Source organism: Scyliorhinus canicula, chromosome 7, assembly GCF_902713615.1.
Source record: "Scyliorhinus canicula chromosome 7, sScyCan1.1, whole genome shotgun sequence".
Lineage (NCBI taxonomy): Eukaryota > Metazoa > Chordata > Chondrichthyes > Carcharhiniformes > Scyliorhinidae > Scyliorhinus > Scyliorhinus canicula.
The window spans coordinates 120,492,286-120,515,808 of NC_052152.1; the positions used below are offsets into that span (position 1 = coordinate 120,492,286).

Consider the following 23,523-nt stretch of genomic DNA (forward strand, 5'->3'; position numbering starts at 1 on the left):
CCTTCTTGAACAAAGGGACCACATTTGCTATCCTCCAGTCCTCTGGCACTATTCCTGTAGCCAATGATGACCTAAAAATCAAAGCCAAAGGCTCAGCAATCTCTTCCCTGGCTTCCCAGAGAATCCTAGGATAAATCCCATCCGGCCCCGGGGACGTATCTATTTTCACCTTGTCCAGAATTGCCAACACTTCTTCCCTACGCACCTCAATGCCATCTATTCTAATAGCCTGGGTCTCAGCATCCTCCTCCACAATATTATCTTTTTCTTGAGTGAATACTGATGAAAAGTATTCATTTAGTATCTCGCTTATCTCCTCAGCCTCCACACACAACTTCCCACCACTGTCCTTGACTGGCCCTACTCTTACCCTAGTCATTCTTTTATTCCTGACATACCTATAGAAAGCTTTTGGGTTTTCCTTGATCCTACCTGCCAAAGACTTCTCATGTCCCCTCCTTGCTCGTCTCAGCTCTCTCTTTAGATCCTTCCTCGCTTCCTTGTAACTATCAAGCGCCCCAACTGAAACTTCACGCCTCATCTTCACATAGGCCTCCTTCTTCCTCTTAACAAGAGATTCCACTTCTTTGGTAAACCACGGTTCCCTCGCTCGACCCCTTCCTCCCTGCCTGACTGGTACGTACTTATCAAGAACATGCAATAGCTGTTCCTTGAACAAGCTCCACATATCCAGTGTGCCCAACCCTTACAGCCTACTTCTCCAACCAACACATCCTAAGTCATGTCTAATGGCATCATAATTGCCCTTCCCCCAGCTATAACTCTTGCTCTGCGGGGTATACTTATCCCTTTCCATCACTAACGTAAAGGTCACCGAATTGTGGTCACTGTCTCCAAAGTGTTCACCTACCTCCAGATCTAACACCTGGCCTGGTTCATTACCCAAAACCAAATCCAAAGTGGCCTCACCTCTTGTTGGCCTGTCAACATATTGTGTCAGAAAACCCTCCTGCACACATTGTACAAAGAACGACCCATCCAATGTACTCGAACTATATCTTTTCCAGTCAATATTAGGAAAGTTAAAGTCTCCCATAACAACTACCCTGTTACTTTCGCTCTTTTCCAGAATCATCTTCGCCATCCTTTCCTCTACATCTCTAGAACTATTAGGTGGCCTATAGAAAACTCCCAACAGGGTGACCTCTCCTTTCCTGTTTCTAACCTCAGCCCATACTACCTCGGAAGAAGAGTCCCCATCTTGCATCCTTTCTACCACCGTAATACTGTCCTTGACTAGCAGCGCCACACCTCCCCCTCTTTTGCCCCCTTCTCTGACCTTACTAAAGCACCTAAACCCCGGAACCTGCAACAACCATTCCTGTCCCTGCTCTATCCATGTCTCTGAAATGGCCACAACATCGAAGTCCCAGGTACCAACCCATGCTGCCAGTTCCCCTACCTTATTTCGTATACTCCTGGCATTGAAATAGACACACTTCAAACCACAGACCTGAACACTGCCGCCCTCCTGCGAAGTCAAAACTGTGCTCCTGACCTCTCTACTCTCAATCTCTCGCACCCCAAAACTACAATCCAGGTTCCCATGCCCCTGCTGAATTAGTTTAAACCCCCCCAAAGAGTACTAACAAATCTCCCCCCCATTGGAGAGAGTGCAGAAGAGCTTTACAAGAATTGTTCCAGGGATGGGAAACTTTCGTTATCAGAATAGATTGGAGAGGTTAGGACGGTTCTCCTAGGAGTGAAGAGGATTAAGAGGAGAGTTGACAGAGATGATCAAAATCATGAGGAAGCTGGACAGAGTAGATAGGGAAAAACTAAAAGGATCCAGAATGCGAGGGCACAGACTTAAAACTGATTTGCTAAAGAGGTAAATGTGATGTGAGAAAATCTTTATCACACAGCAAGTAGTTTGGGTCTGGAGCGCACAGCCTCGACTGAATCTGCCTCCACCACACTTCCAGTCAGTGAATCCTAGACCGAGGCCACTCGCTGTGTGAAAATGATTTCTCTCACATCACATTTGCTTCTTTTGCAAATCACTTTAAATCTGTGCCCTCTTGTTCTTGATCCTTTTACGGGCAGGAGCAGTTTCTCCCTATCTACTCTGTCCAGCTCCCTCATGATTTTGAGCATCTCCATCAAAGGGGCTGGTTTAGCACAGTGGGCTAAACAGCTGGCTTGTAATGCAGAACAAGGCCAGCAGCGCGGGTTCAATTCCCGTAACGGCCTCCCCGAATAAGCACCGGAATGTGGCGACTAGAGGCTTTTCACAGTAACTTCATTGAAGCCTACATGTGACAATAAGCTTATTATTAAGAGGGCATCAGATAATTATTTGAATAGAAACAATGTGCAGGGGTCCAGGGAAAAGGCAGGGAAATGTCACCAAGCCATGATGCTCGCTTGAAGGGCTAGTGCAGACACAATGGGCCAAACGTCCTCCTTATGCTCTGCGACAATTTTGTGGTAAGTTAGGACATCATTCTTAAGTAATTATAAGAGTCAGTTTCCCCTGTAATATCATGACAGACGGGTGACCATCAAATTGATTAATGAGTAATGGTTTATTAAAGTAATAACTATATACACAGAGTGAGGCAGCATGCTGGCACAGTGGTTAGCGCTTCTGCCTCACTGCGCCAGGGACTCCGGTTCAATTCCGACTTCGGGTCACTGTCAGTGTGGAGTTTACACGTTCTCCCTGTATCTGCGTGGGTTTCCTCCGGGTGCTCCGGTTTCCTCCCACAGTCCAAAGATATGCAGGTTAGGTGGATTGGCCATGCTAAATTACCCTTTAGTGTCCAAAGGTTAGGTGGGGTCACAGGGTTAGGTGGATGGTTGGGGGAATTGGGCCTAGGTAGGGTGCTCTTTCAGAGGGTCAATGTAGACTCGATGGGTTGAATGGCCTCCTCCTGCCAATTTAGCATATAAATCTTCAAATCTTAGTGTTGGGTATCGGCCCAATTAGGCTGTCTTATTCACAGTTAGTTTGTAGTCCCCGCATATCCTGCTGATTCCATCTAGCTTCACCACTGGCACGATTGGAGTCGCCCATTCTGAAAACTGTACAGACTTGAACCTGTACCTAATTTTTCGAGCCGCTTGAGTTCAGACTCGATCTTCTCATGTAAGACATAGGGGATGGGTCAGGCTCTGTAAAACTTGGGTGTGGCCTCATGATCCACATAAATCTTTGCTTTTAGGCCCTGTTATCTTGCCTAATCTATCTTGGAAAATTACTTGATATTTTTAAAGACGTCATGAAGATCTCCTTCGTTAAACTGGGAGATTTTTAGCCAATTTAATCTAATTTGGTGAAGTCAATCTTGGCCCATCAGACTCTGCCCTTGCCCCCCACTCCCCCCACTACTATCAAAGGCAGTTGAGCTTACTGGTGTCAGTAGTTTATGGTTGTGGTTGTTCATCGGAAGCTTCCCTAGTGTTCATGCCTCGCCTGGCCATTGTGCTTTTTAACTTCAGCAGCTGAATCCCACCTTGTAAATAATGATATATTTGTTCACCCACAACAATAGCAGAGGCCCCCGTTTACACCTCCATTCTAAGTGGCTGACCATTTACCATTAGCACAATTGTAATTGGGATGTCTTGTCCACCTTTATGTTGGTTAAACTGTATATTGCAGATCCGTTTTCAGGTTCATTCTCAACACTGTGTAGCAGTTCTTTTTTTGATGGCCCCCTATGGTCTCAATAGCTTTGCATTTCCTCCTAATGTGCCCCTTCCTACTGTAGGCATAATATGCAGCTTCCCTGAATTTACATCTCTCCTGGGGATAATTTCCCCTATACTGGTAACATTCTTCATAGCTCTAACTTCCCTATATCTCTGCATTCTCTTCTGCTCCCAACGTCTTTTCTCGGTACTTCCGCACCTTCATCTTTGGCACCACGACTGCGAACAGCTTCCTACCAAGCCCAGTGGACCTCGCCTGTTTGCAGGTTCTGCAACTCCATCACCCTCCACTGCTTCCCCTCTCAATACTTTCCATGGCCCGGGCGATCCCTAGTGTCTTCATTAAGGCCTCTGCTAAACACTTTCTTTTGTATGGTGTGTCATTAACACCACAACAGACCAGCCTGTCCCTCAACATGTCATTTAGTGCAGACCCAAACTATAATTGTTCAGCTATTTGTTTTAGGCATGCCATGCATGCCCCTGGGGCCCTTGTAGTTGAATTTAACTTGTATTGTGCTTTTATCGAAAGCTTTGGGTGGTAATGTCTTTGACTAATTCCACTAGCTTCTCGAAAGATTTTGAGTCAGAGGTATCTTGGGAAGTGAGAATCCTAATCAGGTTATATGTGGAAGTCCTGCAGGCAATCAGTAGAATTACCCACTGCTTTTCTTCCCATGGATTTTGTTGGCCTTAAAAAAAAGCGGAGGAGTTCGATATTTAGTCCTCATTTCTCCATATTAGGTTTCAATGGTTGTAGTTTGCCAAATGGGGCATTTTGACACACTCAGGCTGCTGAATAAGTTTACTGCAAGGAAAGGCTTTCATACAAGGTCTGCTCTCCAGATTTATGTATTAGGAAGGCACTCTAGTTGATCCTCATCGCCAATGTAATATCCTGACAGACGGGCGACCACCAAGTTGATTAACGAATTGTGGTTTATTAAAGTAATACCTATACACAGAGAGTGAGATAAAAGATTACCATGTTCCAAGATTCCAAACTCCTAACTAACTGGGAAAACCTGGCTCTGCCCCAGGGTTCATGCACTCCGGCCCCACTGTCTGACAGGGTCACATGACACTCCCGGGAACCCGTCCCCATACCATCTGTGGGGGGGGGGTGAGATGGGGGGGCATCCCACCCCAAGCCCCAATATGCAATAGGAGGGTCCCTGCACCCCATTCCCACAACACCCACATTGGGCACTCCCAGCCCAATCGCCACAAAAAATGCTAGCTTGGCACATTGGCATTGCCAGTCAGGCACCCTGGCAGTGCCCCTGTTAACTGAAAGTGCCACCTGGACATCTTGGCAGTGCCAGGCTGACACCCAGATGGCACTGCAAGGATGTCAGGCTGGCACTGCCAAGGTGCCTATGTGGACCAGCTGTGCCAGGGTACTATCCTATCCAAAGGGCATGACCTCCAATCCCGTGGGAGACACCCCACAAGTGCTGTCCCCATTTGTGGAGACCGGTACTGAACAGCGCTTGCCCAGGTTTCCAAGGCAAAGGAGATTGATCCCCATGCCTCGGATAAGTTAGAATTTGCACATTAAAGTGAGACTAGCCGCCTCGCCTTAATATGCAGATTTTCTAAAAAGTGACCCCGCCCACAATGGGCGGGATTTACATCACCACGGCATTGAGAGCCGGATAGATCCCGGGAGCGCCGTCTCCTGGCTTCTATCAGCCACACTGTGCTGCGGTGCGCTGCTTTTCAGGCGCAGCATGCACATTCGATCGTGCCCTGTGCTAAGGTAAAACTGGCTCCAGAATTCTCCTTTATTCAATGAATGAAGAGTAAATTATAACAGAATGAAAAAACAATGTGGCAGCTTTGGAAATTGGCAATGTCAGAAAACAGATTTGTGAAAGTGCACTCGTAGCAACGGATAATAATTTAGCAACTTTTCAAAATGTAATTCAAATTGTCCTTGCTATGTAGAATGATTTAGTTACTATTAGAAAAAAAATGTTAACACTGACCACTTTTCTCTACCCCAAACTCCTTTCCACTTAGGATATGGTGCAGAAGTTTCTTCATGTCAGAAGGGCTCAGATTCATCAAGTGCTCGGAAGCTTCTTCCCCTGTTATGTGCAATCAGAAAGTAATTTAAATCGACAATACACAAACTGTTCACACTGTGGCCAGACGTTTACGCTCCCCCGCCAAGGTGGGTTCTGCTGTCGGATGTGGGATGTAAAATTGCACTAACCATATTTCCTCAGGAACCGATTTCCTCCCACAACCCAGATGCAACTTCACAGGAGCGGGTAGGACCACGGGTGGGAAGCCAGCCCTTTCACCTATTCGTGCCCTGGAGTGGTCAAGTGATGGTCTTATTCGGCCGAGCCTCGATTTTTCGGCTGGCAGGAGTGGGTGCTGGTAGCAAAAAACTTTCCTCCACCTCTGGTTCAAAGGCAGTAGAGGAGGGTGACGCCTCATTCTGAAGGCCCCCTCAGATTTGGGTAGCCCTCTCAGACAGTACCTTGGACTTCCAGCTTTCCCTGCCCTCCCCCCTCCAGCCTACCTCCCTATATTATGACAGCCGCCCTCCCAAACCCGCCGGGCATGCCCTACCCTTCTGCCCCCTGGACCTGCCTGGAGAATGGTTCTGGGACTTAGTTCCACCAAGAGTGCTGCAGTACCACCTCTGGCCACCGCGGGGCTGTGTCTGGTTGGATTGTCGAGCTGTCAGCCACTGTCGGGACGTCCTTCCAAGGACAGAGGGAAATACTGCCCGCTGCCAATCAACACACAAGTGAATGTAAAATGGGGTTGCTGTTCTTATGTAGGAGGAGAAGGAACAGATATATAATCCTGGCAGGAGAATTAAGACACAGGACTAAAAAAAGTTGTGAAACCCTACCTAGTCTGTTTCAGAGTGTTTTAGGCTTGCTAGGGAAACATCACAAATCCTGAGATTGTTTATGAATGTCACTGTCTTTCTGCGCTTGCAAACCTCCCCTCAGAGTCACTGGGTGGAAATTAACACCCTCCCCTGCACCCCGTGGTGACCCTCACCTGCACCCCGTGGTGAGTTTGGGTGAAGGGTGGGGACCTCACTGCCTTTGTGCCCTGCCTCAATTTTAAATGCGTGGTGGCAAATGTTCTCACCCATCACCAACTGAAGGTTTAAGTGAGCAAGGATCTCCTCCTGCCACCACTGGCATTTAACTAGCGGTGGGCGGGACAGAGGGGATAGTTCCTGAAACTGAGTGGGTCAGTTTCTTATCTATGTTTACATGTTCATTTCATTTTCACTTTTAGAATCTGCCTCACAAAGTACAAATTAAATATTAAAACACAGATTCCCTCGTATCCTCGTTTTCGAATCTCAATCCCCAATTCATTGCTGTCCCCATCTACCTTATCGTTCTTCCCCTCTAACCTTCCATAAGTGCTGCCCAAACCTTAAAAATCACCTTTGCTGTCAAAGTTCTCTGTCACACTTGCCCTGTCTAAGCCTCTCCGTTTCTCCATTAACCTTTCAAATCTTATCAAAAGACAACTTATTTTAGTCCTGTGTCTTAATTCTCCTGCCAGGGTTACATTTCAGTTCCTTCTCCTCCTACATAAGAACAGCAACCCCATTCACCCACCAACATAGTGCCCTGAACACTTCCAGCGTTAATCATCTTCTCTATAAAAGCAGCTTCTCATTGGTCAACCCCAAGAGCTGTTATAGGCTTGGACATACTTCAAAGCAATCCCTGTTTTAAAAATGGTTGGCTACGTGTTCAGATTTCAGTAACTGACATTGATATTCCTGTCGTACCCCTCAGCTTCACCATGAAGCACGAGAGGAAGCGGTAGGGTAATGGTGTTGTCAGTGGACTAGTAATTCAGAGACCCAGGTTTAATAAGGCTCGGGGAGCCCAAAGTAGGTAAAGGTAGGTTTGGGCAGCACGGTAGCACCGTGGATAGCACAATTGCTTCACAGCTCCAGGGTCCCAAGTTCGATTCCGGCTTGGGTCACTGTCTGTATGGAGTCTGCACATCCTCCCCGTGTGTGCGTGGGTTTCCTCCGGGTGCTCCGGTTTCCTCCCACAGTCCAAAGATGTGCAGGTTAGGTGGATTGGCCATGCTAAATTGCCCTTAGCGTCCAAAATTGCCCTTAGTGTTGGGTGGGGTTACTGGGTTATGGGGATAGGGTGGAGGTGTTGACCTTGCATAGGGTGCTCTTTCCAGGAGCCGGTGCAGACTCGATGGGCCGAATGGCCTCCTTCTGCACTGTAAATTCTATGATTCTAGGTTACCTCTCCTGTGGGTCGGTTCCAGACTGGCCGACCATTTATACAAGTATGGGCAAACTACCCTACCCTTCACGGGGGAGCCCGTACTCCTCAAGGAGCACGGGGAAAGAAACATCCCCACACGGTATGTCCCATGCTGGTTATTAAACTAGGGTAATGCTCTGGGGACCTGGGTTTGAATCCCACCACGGCAGATAGTGAAAATTGAATCCAATATACATCTGGAATTAAAGATGACCATGAAACCATTGGCGCTTATCTTAAGAACCCATCTGGTTCACTAATGTCCTTTAGGGAAGGAAATCTGCCAGCCTTATCTGGTCTGGCCTACATGTGACCCCACACCCACAGCAATGTGGCTGACTCTTAACTGCCCCGGACTGAAATGGCCCAGCAAACCATTCGGTTAAAGATTAATTAGGGGTGGACAACAAATGCTGGCCCAGCCAGCGATGTCCACATCCCAGGAACAAATAAAAAATATACATTCGAAAAGGACAGGATCACAGAAGAAAGTGGACTCGACCCAAAGTGTAAGTGTCCATTAAGAGAAAGGAAGAGTATAAAAAAATATCTATTCAACATTGAGCAATTAATCCTGACATGTACTTCGAATGAAGACAATATAAACTCCTGCACAGAGGTGGCTTCAAATACTTTCTTTACATATATGTTCCAATGTTTGAAAGGGCCAATTCCAAAAGAGGGAACTAGCAAGGAATAAATTCACTGGTAAGTTGATAATAGCAATAGCTCCAATTGAGGTGATATCGGTTCCCTGAGAACCTGCACCATGTGGAATTCCACCCCGGAGCAGAACTTTTCACCTCTCCGGCATTAAACTGACAGACTCTGAGTGGCAGATTACAAAGAAAGAGGCAAAATGCTGATGTTCACTCTCAGCTGATCAGGTGACTTCCTCGAAAAGTGAAATGGGGATAAATTGGATAATAAAAAAAGTCATAGAATGAGCCATCGAATCTCCACAGTGCAGAAGGAGGCCATTCTGCCCACTGAGTCTGGACCGACCCCTCCAAAAGAGGACTCAACCAAGACCCAGTTCCCCGGCCTATCCCCGTAACCCCACCTAACCTGCACATCTTTGGACTCTTGAGTCGGCAGAAATAGCAGTCAGGGAGCATTGCCAACCCACACCCTGCCCAGCAAATAACCTCGCCACTCATACCTGAACAACTGAGACTGTAGGCAAGCTCTGTGGCCATCACTTGAATGATGAGTCCGATTCTGAGCCGCAGCATTTCCGCAAAGAGACCGGGCTCTGTCCTGATGTACATCGCAAGGTAAACCATGATTTCCTGATGTTAACACACAACGTTCAGAAACACCAGGTAAGTACAGCAGTGCAATAACTAACAGCCCCCAATCAGCAATACACCCTCTGAGATCGTACCTGGGTAAGGACCGCTAGGCTAATGTCTTGTCCACTTGCTTCATAAATAAGCTGTGTTAGTTCATTCGGTGGCAGCGGTCTGGAAAATAAATGGAATCTGTAAGGATCATATCGGCTTTCCAAATATCCTCCTTAAAAATGGAGCAACTTTGGAAATGTAATGATCTGATATCGGGGCAATACCCTACCACTAAATTACGTGTAAAAAAACATAGAGGGTGGGATTCTGGGTTAGGTTTGCCACCCTTTCTCATGGCTGTGGTATTCCGGGCTCAGGGTTGCGGGTGACCTCTATCCTGAACTCCGGAGATAACCCCAGGCATTGTTCAGGTAAGCCCTGATGTTTGCATGTCACGTTGCTCCAATTGTGTTCTGGACCGGCAGGCTCAATGGCAGGTGAGGGGGTGGGTTTAGAATTCAGCAGGAGCCCAAAAAGTGTATTTCCTGCGGATCTTCCGCTGGTGCCAGTCATAATGGATCAGGAAACCCGCTGGAGGCCAGTGTGAAACTGATTTGCAGCCCTGTGTCAAGTGGGTCCCGCAGGGATGAGTGTTGGGGCCCTTGCTGTTTGTGGTTTATATAAATGATTTCGATATGAATGTAGGAGGGTTGCTCGTGGCAACGATCTCTCCTTATTCTCTTTTATAAAACCCCACAAATAAGTTTAAGTACTCACGTTGTGATAGTTTGTTCTCTTGGCTCTGGGGGAAGACCAATAGTCAATTGCTTCTGATGTGACAGCAGGGATGTACAAGCCTATATATCAAACAGTAGCAAAATCAGAAATTTCCCATTGGTGGGAATGTACGTCAAAATTGAAGCTCAGGATCTGGCCTGATTCAAACTGATTCTCAACACTTACAAGAGAATCCATAAAACCATAGAAAAGTTATAGCACAGAAGAGAGACCATTTGGCCCATCTTGTCCATGCCAGCCTGAGGACACCCAGGTATCTTTCTAATCCCACCTTCCTGCACCCAGCCCATAGCCCTGTAGCTTACAGCAGTTAAGGTGCAGATCCAGGTACATTTTAAAAGGGTTTAGGGTCTCTGCCTCCACCACGAACTCGGGCAGCGAATTCCAGACACCACTACACTCTGAAAAAGTTCTTCCTCATGTCCCCTCTACACCTTCTGCCACTTGAATCTAAGTCCTCTGGTTCTAGAATTCTCCACCAAGGGAAACAATTTTATCCTGTCCACTCTATCTCTTCCCCTCATAATTTTGTACGCCTCAATTAAGTCACCCCTCTTTGTTCCAAGGAAAATAACTCCAACCTATCCAATCTCTCTTCGCAGCCACATTTTTCTAGCTCTGACGACATTCCTGTAAACTCCTCTGCTTTCTCTCCAGACCGACCAATTATGTCCTTTCTGTAGTCTGGCAACCAGAACTGCACACGATATTCCAGTTGTGGCCTCACCAGGTTTTATACAATTCCAACATTATGAGCGGGATTCTCTGATCCTGAGGCTAAGTGTTGACGCGTTGTAAACGCCATCGCGTTTCCCGACGGCGTCAACATGGCCTCAGGATCAGCAATTCTGGCCCCTACAGGGGGCCAGCACGGCACTGGAGCGACCCTCGCTGCTCCAGTTGCTGATCCTGACGTCAACTGGGCGCCGTGGGGTCCGCACATGCGCAGTGGCGCCGGCGCCATCGCGCACATGTTCAGTGGGACCGGCGCCAACGTGCGTATGCGCAGTGACTCTTTTCTCCGCGCCAGCCCCAATGCAACATGGCGTAGGGCTATAGGGGCCGGCGTGGAAGAAAGGAGGTCCCCAGTCTGAGAGGCCAGCCCGCCGATTGGTGGGCCCCGATCGCGGGCCAGGGCACAGCGGAGGCCACCTGCCCCCCACCCCCCGTCTCCCCCTACAGGCTGCCCCCAGACCCTGCCACGCCGAGGTCCCGCTGGGTAAGACCACACATGGACGGCGCCGGCGGGACTCGGGTGTTTTGATACGGCCGCTCAGCCCATCCCGGGCCGAGAATTGGCGGAGGGGGGCCCGTAGAGCAGCCCCTGACCCGTGCACGTCGACCACGCTGAGAATCGCGTCCCGGTGTCGTGGCACGATTCGCGTTGGTAGCGGCGATTCTCTGGCCTGGCCCCAGGCTGAGAGAATCCCGTTCTATATCCTTACTTTTATATTCTATACCTCTGCCAGTGAAGGAGAGCATTCCATCTGTCGTCTTTACAACCTTGTCTACTATAAATACATCGCCATTCCTTCACTGTCACTGAGATAACATGCTGGAACTCTCTCTCTAACAGCACAGTGGGTGTATCTACACCTCAAGGATTGCAGCGCTTCAAGAAGGCAACTCACCATCACCTCCCGAAGGGCAACTAGGGATGGGCAATAAATACTGGCCAAATCAGCAACACCCACATCCCGTAAATGAAAACACAAACTTGAACTACTGCCTTTGGGGCCCTGTATAAGATCATATAAGGGGTAGGCCATTCGGTCCATCGAGCTTGCACCCCCATTCAATATGATTATGGCTGATCTGACTGTGGTCACAACTCTACTTTGCTATCTTTCCCCCCATAATCTGCAGCTCCCTTGTTGATCAAGAATCTGTCTAACTCAGTCTTGGATCTATTCAATGCGCCAGCCTCCAACAGCTCTCTGCGATAGAGAATCCTGTGGATTAACAGCCCTCTCTGCGATTAAAAAAATTCTCCTCATCTCCATTTTAAATGGAAGATCACTTAACTTTGAACTGTGATCCCTAGTTCTAGATGCCCCCACGGCACCCCCTCTCAGAATCTTAGATGTTTCAATCAGATCACCTCTCAATCTTCTAAACTCCAATGGGTTCAAACTAATCTGCTACTAACTCAGATATTCCGATTTAACAATCTCTCAAACCACATTGTGCGTGATTTTAACACCATTCTGAGATCTTCTGGAGTTCAATTGAGAGTGCTTAACTCTGACGGCACTTCATTCCATCTGTTTGGACAGCACACAGCCCCGAGAGATTTAAATGCGTCACGTTAATACTCAAGCTCAAAGATAAGTGCCCTACATTGTGAATCACAGTATTATGATGATGCAAATTCGCACATACCTCAGCAAGAATCTCAATCCTCTTTCTCAGCATGCCTGAGATGTAACGGATTAATCCCCAGTCACGGTTCTGGCCGGCCGTACTGTACAGTTCAGTCATCAGACTTCGCACTGTCGCGCAACTTTGTCCCCCAATATTGGTGTCCCAGTCAGGGCCCCTGGGTCACAGAGAGGCAAAAGGCAATTATGCTTCAGTGAAAACCATAACCACTCATTTCAACTTTAAATTGTTTGATAGGTTAGATAACAAATAGCACCATTTGATATCGCGGGTGTGATTTTATTAAAAACAGAGTCCTTTCGGGGCGGGATTAGTGGGTTGTTCCCGGTGTTATCCCGCTATCGAGCAGCACTTTGTTGCTATTCCGGGCGCCAGTGGAAATGCCCCCCCCCCCCCCCCCCCCCCCCCCCTCCCAAGCCACACTTAGCGTAATTTCCTACATTGCGGAGCTCCAATGAAAGGAGTTCCTCAGTGAAGGGAGAGATCTCTCGACCCCAAGTGCGAATCCCGGACTCCCCCAATACCACTACTCATCTACCCCTCCCCACCCCAACACATACGAGCCTGATCCCCAGCACTGCCAGCCTGGCTCCCTGGTTGTCCTGCCAAGTTGCACAGGTGGTAGTGCCAGGGTGCCAGGCTGGCATTGCCAAGGTGCTCGGGTGGCATCAGCAGTACCAGGACACCACACTGTCCAGATACCAATCACCCAGGGGCTCCATTCGCCTTAGAGAGGCCCCCCCCCCCCCCCCACCCCAGCAAAGTGCCGATCCGACTGGTCCCTGTTTGCGGGAATCAGTGCGAAACAGCGCCCAGCTGGGGTCTCCTCGGCGAGGTCGGTAGATACCATGGGTGGGTACCATTCGAGCTGGAGTCAGGAGAGTTAAGTGGGCTTTTAAGCAGAGCTCCATGGCAAACTCGGACCACGGAGCTACACACAGAAAGGAGAACCCTTGATTGGCCGCGCGCCCGAGCATCCAACCGCGCGGATTTAATCCCCCCCCCCCCCCACCCCCGCCAGCATCCCAAAAGGCAATAGGTGGTTAGTTCCATGCCGTCGGGAACCGGCTGGTTGGGAGCGGAGGATTTCTGGGCGAGCCTCTGTCAATGGGCTCCCAGCCGCGTGGCGTACTCCGCGGTCACGGCATTTTCGGGTCCCGAAGAATTGCCGAACCGGCGCTAGGCCCGATTACAGCGTGAAAGTGGATTCTCCGCCCCTGTGCATCTGCGATTTTGGCGCAGGGCTATGGAGAATCCGCCCGTGTAGTTCAGGTGGATTGGCCAGGCTAAATTGCCCCTTAGTGTCCTATTAGGATAGGGCAAGGAAATGGGCCGAGGTAAGGTGCACTTTCAGAGGGTCGGTGCAGATTTGATCAGCCAAATGGCCTCCTTCTGCACTGTCGGGATTCTATGGATTCTTCTATGGCACATTTCACACCGCAATGTCAAAAATCCGGCTGAGATGCTAGTTGGATGCAAAATATGCACCAAGGTACCAGAGCTGGGGGACGTCAGGATACAGAGAAAAGGGCTGCTGCATTTATGCAGGCCCCAGAAGGCGAGCTGGAGAGTCTGATGTGTCATCAAATGATGAAGTACTGTTGAGATGGGAGAGTCCAAGTAAGATGGATGCAACATTTTACCCCAAGTCGCCTACTGTCATCGCCAATGGAAGCAATATGACTGAACAATCGTCACAAGGAGTGCTGTATGCAAGAAATTCTTCACTGTTAGAAAGTATCGTGTTGACAAAGACACAACAACAGGTGATCCAGATGTTGGGGCTGAAGTGAAACCAACATCCCCCATTCCAGATATCTTGGGTTGTGACAAGTTTAGAGGAGCTAAAGTTTAAGTTGCCAGGGGGTAAAGGGTTCTGGTACTTACAAGTGCGGAATTTTGTCCGGAGACAGGTCCCAGGCTTCCCTGGCCTCCCACTAAGGGGGCTACAGAATAAGGTGATGCCAAAAACAGGGGGCGGGGAGAGGAGTGCCTTGGAAATATATAAGGAATTGATGGAGTGGGAAGGGGTTCCAATGGGAAGATGAAGAGGAAGTGGGAGAAAAAGTTGGATGGGGAGTTGGAAGTCGGGTTATGGGAGGAGGCCCTGAGGAAAGTCGATGCATCCTCGTTGTGTGCCAGGCTTAGCCTGATCCAGTTCAAGGTGGTCCACAGGCCTCATATGACTGTGGCCCGGATGGACAGGGGGGGGGGGGGATAGTTAGGGTTTACGCTTTTATGCTTGGGGGTAGATGAGTATGTTATTGTGGGGTTTTTGTGTGTGTTGGATTTCTTTGTTTAAAATGTCAAAATCATAAATGCGTAATTAAATATTTGCTATTAAAAAAAATCTTTGGGTTTACTTGGAGACCATCGCAGACATGGGCAGAATGTGCAAGCTCCGCATGGGGCTGGGATTGAACGCGGATCCTCGTTGCTGTGAGGCAGCAATGCGAACCACTGTCCCACCTTGCTGCACTGACATTCATACTTGAAGAGAGCCAATTTTCCCAGTGTGTTTGTAAATAGCGATTTGTTAAGTTTGTTCTCAAAATATATTACCATATGTTGAGTAAGGGATGGAGGAAACAACGTACACCAAGCAGAAAAACCACAAGCATGTTTTTGTTGGGAGGGAGGTCATGATGATAGCTGATTGTGTGTGTGTGTGGACTTGAGTTATAGATACTAGACGGCACTCAATTCACAAACGGCAAGGTGCGATAATGGAGTCACTTGACCTTGGTGAGCGTGAAGGTCAGATAGTACATGCTTAGAGGTTAGCTAGCATGGCAGATGAAATGATGCTGCTCTTGTAGTTAAATCTGTGACTTTGAGTCTCATTCTTTCCGCCTGAGATGTGGTGGTCAGATGCCAATCCCAACAGTATTCCCTGTGTGTGGGCTGCTAGCAGGCAGGGAGGGGTCACTCTCTAATAGCCCCCTTGGGCTGATTGGAAGTATACCCCTCAGGTTGTAGCCATATATGGATTTCCCCCACCTCTCAAACCCCACTCTCTTCATACACTACTCCCCTCACCCCAGCCTGTCAGCTTGGCACCCGGCGAGACCCCAACACTTGTCTAAATGACCCACTGGTTCTTTGGTTTAAGGATCTGGTTTAAGGATCCAGTAATGTTACCAGTAAGTTCACATTCCTCTACTCCTCACTGACAGTCAGGGCTAGAGGCATCTTTCACCTGCCAGCAACAATTTGGTTTGAGGTTGTGGACCCACGTAGGGACAGCCCCGTCATCACAGACTGTTTCTCACAATGCTATTTTCCATTAACGCAAACGCGGCTGCTGAGAAAGACCCGTGAGCATTGCCAGGCACCTACAGCTTCAGATGTGACTCAGCCAGGAAATAGCTACACTAATCCCAACCAGCATGCAAATGGTTGAGGTGATGACAGCTTTAAAAGGTAGGCCAATATAAATCAGTGCTGAGGACAGTGTAATCCAAACAAATCCCAGCTCACTCTGACACAAAGCACGGGATTTGTTTTCAATTTTAATTTGGCAATCAGACAATGGAGGGTATCTCCACCATATCCCCATTTGTAGCAAAAATATAAAAAATATTATTGACACTATAAATAGCCTCCAAGGAGATTGGCTTCAATCTGATATTCACTTTTAAGGAGTTTGGGAAGATTGAACGAAAAGTGCATGCAAAATCTGGGTTAATTTATTTAAATCTTACAGACGCACACACCTTACATGTTTTTTGAAGGTTTTATGAAATGCTGGTGGGCATCTGACCTGTGCAGCAATGAGATCAAAACTAAATCCTGGAGCATTTCCTGGCCAGGCGAGTGGATTTGTATCAGTGTAGTTATTACTGTGACAGTTGGTGTAAGTGTTACCGTAGCCATGTTCCCTTCGCCCGAGTCTGACGATCGTGGGTTTAAACCCAGTCCATGTGGTGCAGGCACACCCACTGTGCTGTTAGGGAGGGAGTTCCAGGATTATGACCCAGCGACAGTGAAGGAGAGATGATATATTTCCAAGTCAGGGTGCTGACTGACTTGGAGATGAACCTCCAGGTGGTGGTGTTCTCGGGTGTCTGCTGCTCTTGTCCTTGTTAACCATCCTGAGAGAAACTGAGTCAGGGATTTCCTAGTTAGGAATGTACTGGACTGTTTTGAAATAGAATCCTGCATTTGATAAATGTGGGAATAAGATGAATGACAGCACATTTAGCTCTGTTGGCAGTTAGTTATTGGGGTAAAATCTGAGCTATTTTTAATGTTTTTGTGATTTTTGTTAAGTTCATTATTTCTGTCTGAACGGATCTTTTGCTTCCAGGCAGGGGTGACTGATTGGGGGTCACTTCTGGGGAGGGTTGATGAGCCATCAATTGCACGAGAGACGAGTTGCTATACAAAAGTTAGGCTTTAATAAGCTAGAAGTTAGCCCTGCGGTTGACTACAATAAAATGGACGACCGCCGGGCGTTCCGACTATTTATACCGGGCGTGGTTATATACTATTTATGGAGGCGTGGTTAACTCAGCCTCTCGACCAATCGGAGAGCCGTCACATGACTAGTCTCAACCAATCGGTCGAGAGGCACATGACCAACCAGGGCCAATGGTAAACCGGTGTTCTGCACCAATGGCAGACAGCTATGCTAATCATACCACCACAGGGGTTGAGGGCGATCTCTTATGGGTAGGGGTCTCTGTTATGGGGAGGGGGAATCTGTGTTACAGTGGGGGGTGTCACTTAGGTGCAGAAACTGGCCATTTTGTTTGGTCCATCAAGTCTGCACCAGCCCTCCGAAAGAGCAATTCAGCCAGGCCCAACCCCTGGCAACCCTGTCTAACATTTTGGACACTAAGGGCAATTTATCCTAGCCAATTCACCGAACTTGCAAATCTTTGGACTGTGGGGGGAAACTGGAGAACCCGGAGGAAACCCACGCAGACACGGGGAGAAAGTGCAGTCACCCGAGGTGGAACCGAACCCGGGTCACTGGCGCTGTGAAGCAACGGTGCTAACCACTGTGCCACCATGCTGCCCCCAAATGGCGGGGGGATGCTGGGGGATGGGGTGGGCAGGATTTGCATTGTGGGGGGAGGGGTGTCCTCCATTGGACTTTGGGTGCACCTACCTTAAATATGTACCCACTTGGCCCACCTCAAATGCCTGCACCAATCCACACCCACCTGAATCCCGGCCGAGAGGCCTGGAGCATCACGGAGACGTGGAGAATCAGGCTTCCAGCCCGTTAGTAGGATGGAAATGGGCCTGTGGTGGGACACCAGAGCATCGCAACCGTTTTTCCCCGACACAGGATTCTCCACCGCTCTACTGGCGGCAGGCAGCCAGGTATGCCCCCCCCCAGCCCATTCCTATTCAAAAGCTCTGTAGAGTAATCAGGGCTTTGATGCACCATCATGACAATACATTTTATTTGCCTCATACAAAAGATACAATAAAAGTGTCTGGAAGGGAGAAACATGAAACAGCTACCAAGATTTTCAATTTAGAGATGCTCGACTTCACTTGCATAAGACAGGGACTGTCCAGAGTAAACTGGTCAAACCAGTAAATGGACAACATGGCTGAACTTGGGAGGAGTTTTACAGAAAAAGATTTAAATCTGATAGAGAATCAGTTTAAACCCTGAAAGACCAAGGTTTCCTCTTGCCAAAAAAGACAGGGGGCGCGATTCACCGCAAATGCGGAGAGTCGTAAAGGCTGCCGTGAAACTGGCCGTGTTTCACGGCAGCCTCCGCGCCCCCTCCCGGGACCCGATTCTCCCCCCCCCCCGGTCGGAGCTGGCAGCGCAGCCCTGTGAAGAACGGCATCGCAGGCTTAGCGACCGTCACTAACCCGCGCGCCAAGCGTCACGGCGGCTGCCGCGCACGATGACGTCAGCCGCGCATGCGCGGGTTGGACGGCTCCAACCCGCGCATGCGCGGATGACATCATCACGCATATGCGTCAAACCCGCGCATGCACCTCAGTCATGCTCCTCAGTCGCCCCGCGGACTGATCCTGCGGGGCGGCGGAGGAACAAAGAGTGCGCGGGTATCGGACCCGCTGCCCGGCCCATGCCACCCAATCGGTGCCATGGTTGTCCGGGACGGCACTTTGCGGCCGTTTTCACGAACGGTGAGAGCAGGTGTGTTTGCGTTCGTGAAAACGGCCGTAAAGGCCTGGGAACTCGGCCCATCGGCCAGGGGAGAATCGCTGTTCGCCGAAAAAAACGGCGAGCAGCGATTCGTGTCGTGGGGCGGCCGTTGGGGGGGGGGGGGGGGGGGAGAATAGCGGGAGGTCGGGAAAAATGTCGGGAAGGCCCTCCCGCTATTCTCCGACCTGTCGTGGGCAGCGGAGAATCGCGCCCAGGGAACGTGAAACTAAAAGAGAAAGCATGCAATAATGCAAAATTATACATAGATCATGGTGAACAGGAAAGCTGGGAGGAGCAGCAAAGAGTGAACGAACATTTAGTAAGAGCTACAAAAAAGGAGTATGAACAGAAATTGGCAAAGGCTCTCAGAATCAGCACAGACATTTTTTTTTACAATTATATTGGAAAGAGGAGTGAACAGCAGCAATCTGGCCCCTTTGTAAACTAGCAATGGCAAAACTGTCCAAGTAAACGAGTGAAAAACAACTGGATTATTATTATTCCTATGAACAATCACTACATTAATGACATACTCACCAACTTATCATACGGCATGATGTCATTTGCTTTTGGCAGGAACTTTTAAACTTATTTGAAGTTCCTGACTCCACAGCAAGCTCCACCAAGTTCACAAACCGACTGATCAAATGGCCGGGATTCTCCCGCAATCGGCGGCATTGCCCGGCGCCAAGAATGGCGCGCACCACTCTGGCGTTGAGCCTCCCAGAAGTTGCGGAATCCTCTGAACCTCCGGGGGCTAGGCCGGCGGCGGAGGGGTTGGCGCGGCGCCAACTGGCGCCGAAGGGCCGGCGTGATCTGACGCATGCGCAGGGGGTTTCTTGTCATGGCGGAGCCCTACAGAGGCCGGCGCAAAAGGAAGGAGTGCCCCCGCGGCACAGGCCTGCCCGCAGATTGGTGGACCCCAGCCAGACCACCGTGTCGTCCCCCCCCCCCCAAACCCCGAGGACCGCACCAGCCGGCCTACCAGCCAGGTCCTGCTGTGTGGGACCATGTCCATTTCACGCTGGCGGGACTGGCTGAAACCGCTCGGCTGCTCGGCCCATCGGGGCCTGGAGAACTGCCGGGTGGGGGCCGCTGCCAACGGCCCCTGACCGGCGCAGACTGATCCCCGCCCCCGCCCGAAAATGGGCAACGGAAAATACAGCAGCCAGCGTCAGAGCAGCAGGCGGGATTCATGCCGCCCCCTGGGGATTCTCCGACCCAGCGGGGGGTCGGAGAATCCCGCCTAATGGCGTTACGAATGTATCTGCCTTGCTGGACTCAGGGAAATTTAAAATTAAGGCAGGTATTTAAAAGGCCTAATTCAATGATACTTTGTGTATGTCGATCAGTTCATGTCTGGGGAACATTTCCCGGACCAGTCAAAATGTTCTCTGGCAGGAATTGTCTGTGGACTTTAAACTTTTGGTTCCTGCCACCATTGTTGCCTTCATTATAGTCTTCCTGGCATGGGTTTTCCCAGCCTCAGGAGAACAGAATCCGGCCCACTGCCTCCTCATGTTTAATAACTCTCCTCAGAAGAACCCTGGGACCTTTGTGTTGTTCTTTTACCAGAAGACTTTTCATCAATTCATCATTAATTATGAGCACTTGAAAATCCCTTATGGACGTTTAATCTTGAAATAGAAATAAAGGCCGGAATTCTCTGGCGTTCGCTGGTGGCTGGATTCTCTGGTCCCGCTGGCAGCACACCCCTGCCCGTGGATTTCCCAGCAGTGTTGGGTGGCGTCAATGGGAAATCTCATTAACAGTGGCGGGAGCAGAGTCTCCCATTGCCAGCGAACAGCTCGCTGCCGAGAAACACACAGCTGGGGTATTGGAGAATCCCACCAAAAATGTGTAAAAACACTCAGTTTTATAGATTGAAATGCTTCAGAATTTCACTTACTTAATGACGTACAGAATGTATAAAATGTCCGCCTGGTCTTGGAGTGTGAGGCATTCTTTCAGCTGTTCAACTAATGATGCAATATCAATCTCGCCATGAGCATCCTTGGGCAAGCTGAGGTCCACTCGATGATCCAACTTCTTCAAAAAAGAAATTGTGCAAGTTTGTTGAATATTACTATTTCATTAGTTTTCTTTAACCTTACCATTAAATTTGAAACATAGCTCATTAACAATCTGGGTGCTCTTCTTGTCAGCACAATTCTCCTTCCTGGCACCATGGTTTTTGCCTCATCACGTGTCAAATTTTCCATCATTATAAATTCTTGTGTCTACAGTTAGAATGGGCTTTCCTATGTAAACTTGCAACAATACAATTATCTATAATGGCCACTGGTGGTGCTACTCATTGAACTTTATCCCTCGTGCTCTGATTGCATTTTTGTTTTCCAGGTAGGTTTATCCAAAGGTAATGTTAAAGATTGAAATTTTAACGTGAGAGATATATTTCATACTTTGAAGTAGGATTTTCCACTCTGCTCTGTGGTGATATGCATCACTGTAGATACACAAGGGAAAACCCAAAAGCTTTCTATAGGTATGTCAGGAATAAAAGAATGACTAGGGTAAGAGTAGGGCCAGTCAAGGACAGTGGTGGGAAGTTGTGTGTGGAGGCTGAGGAGATAAGCGAGATACTAAATGAATACTTTTCGTCAGTATTCACTCAAGAAAAAGATAATATTGAGGAGGAGAATGCTGAGACCCAGGCTATTAGAATAGATGGCATTGCGGTGCGTAGGGAAGAAGTGTTGGCAATTCTGGACAAGGTGAAAATAGATAAGTCCCCGGGGCCGGATGGGATTTATCCTAGGATTCTCTGGGAAGCCAGGGAAGAGATTGCTGAGCCTTTGGCTTTGATTTTTAGGTCATCATTGGCTACAGGAATAGTGCCAGAGGACTGGAGGATAGCAAATGTGGTCCCTTTGTTCAAGAAGGGGAGTCGAGATAACCCCGGTAACCGGTATAGGCCGGTGAGCCTAACGTCTGTGGTGGGTAAAGTCTTGGAGAGGATTATAAAAGATACGATTTATAATCATCTAGATAGGAATAATATGATTAGGGATAGTCAGCATGGTTTTGTGAAGGGTAGGTCATGCCTCACAAACCTTATCGAGTTCTTTGAGAAGGTGACTGAACAGGTAGACGAGGGTAGAACAGTTGATGTGGTGTATATGGATTTCAGTAAAGCGTTTGATAAGGTTCCCCACGGTCGGCTATTGCAGAAAATACGGAGGCTGGGGATTGAGGGTGATTTAGAGATGTGGATCAGAAATTGGCTAGTTGAAAGAAGACAGAGAGTGGTAGTTGATGGGAAATGTTCAGAATGGAGTTCAGTTACGAGTGGCGTACCACAAGGATCTGTTCTGGGGCCGTTGCTGTTTGTCATTTTTATAAATGACCTAGAGGAGGGCGCAGAAGGGTGGGTGAGTAAATTTGCAGACGACACTAAAGTCGGTGGAGTTGTAGACAGTGCGGAAGGATGTTGCAGGTTACAGAGGGACATAGATAAGCTGCAGAGCTGGGCTGAGAGGTGGCAAATGGAGTTTAATGTGGAGAAGTGTGAGGTGATTCACTTTGGAAAGAATAACAGGAATGCGGAATATTTGGCTAATGGTAAAATTCTTGGTAGTGTGGATGAGCAGAGGGATCTCGGTGTCCATGTACATAGATCCCTGAAAGTTGCCACCCAGGTTGATAGGGTTGTGAAGAAGGCCTATGGTGTGTTGGCCTTTATTGGTAGAGGGATTGAGTTCCGGAGCCATGAGGTCATGATGCAGCTGTACCAAACTCTGGTACGGCCGCATTTGGAGTATTGCGTACAGTTCTGGTCGCCTCATTATAGGAAGGACGTGGAAGCTTTGGAACGGGTGCAGAGGAGATTTACCAGGATGTTGCCTGGTATGGATGGAAAATCTTATGAGGAAAGGCTGATGGACTTGAGGTTGTTTTCGTTAGAGAGAAGAAGGTTAAGAGGTGACTTAATAGAGGCATACAAAATGATCAGAGGGTTAGATAGGGTGGACAGCGAGAGCCTTCTCCCGCGGATGGAGGTGGCTAGCACGAGGGGACATAGCCTTAAATTGAGGGGTAATAGATATAGGACAGAGGTCAGAGGTGGATTTTTTACGCAAAGAGTGGTGAGGCCGTGGAATACCCTACCTGCAACAGTAGTGAACTCGCCAACATTGAGGGCATTTAAAAATTTATTGGATAAGCATATGGATGATAAGGGCATAGTGTAGGTTAGATGGCCCTTAGTTTTTTTTTTCATGTCGGTGCAACATCGAGGGCCGAAGGGCCTGTACTGCGCTGTATCGTTCTATGTTCTAAGGGGTTAATGTAAGTACATGTAGACTAGCAAGACGCTAGAGAGAGCACCAGAGACATGACACACAGACACTCAACCAAGAGGTCAGTAAGATAGGACACGACCAATAGGCATTCACGATACACACAGACGTGACACTACCACAGGGGGGGCATTACACCAACCCATATATAAAGGACAGAGCACACATGATCTTCCTCTTTCCACTGGAGACACTCTGAGTACAGACACAAGGTTGATTCAATATCACACCCACCACGTGGATTGTAGCAGACTGGTTTGTCAGTCTGAGTAGCTATAGTAGGATTAACAGTAGTGGCGAACCCAAGTAGGAGAATGGGGCAGCAGGGTAGCATGGTGGTTAGCATAAATGCTTCACAGCTCCAGGGTCCCAGGTTCGATTCCCGGCTGGGTCACTGTCTGTGTGGAGTCTGCACGTCCTCCCCCTGTGTGCGTGGGTTTCCTCCGGGTGCTCCGGTTTCCTCCCACAGTCCAAAGATGTGCGGGTTAGGTGGATTGGCCATGCTAAATTGCCCGTAATGTCCTAATAAAAGTAAGGTTAAGGGGGGGTTGTTGGGTTACGGTATAGGGTGGATACGTGGGTTTGAGTAGGGTGATCATTGCTCGGCACAACATTGAGGGCCGAAGGGCCTG

The 23,523-nt window shown here is 48.8% G+C and overlaps 1 protein-coding gene across 1 annotated transcript in view; it reads right to left on the reverse strand.

Moving 5' to 3' along the window:
* Positions 1-23,523, reverse strand: part of LOC119969123 (phosphorylase b kinase regulatory subunit alpha, liver isoform-like) — a 168,338-nt gene that overhangs the window by 40,648 nt on the left and 104,167 nt on the right. Inside the window, 6 exon segments of the mRNA XM_038802340.1 lie at positions 5,670-5,771; positions 9,127-9,256; positions 9,352-9,430; positions 10,028-10,107; positions 12,431-12,587; positions 20,482-20,621. Of these exon segments, the coding sequence (XP_038658268.1) occupies positions 5,670-5,771; positions 9,127-9,256; positions 9,352-9,430; positions 10,028-10,107; positions 12,431-12,587; positions 20,482-20,621 (688 nt within the window).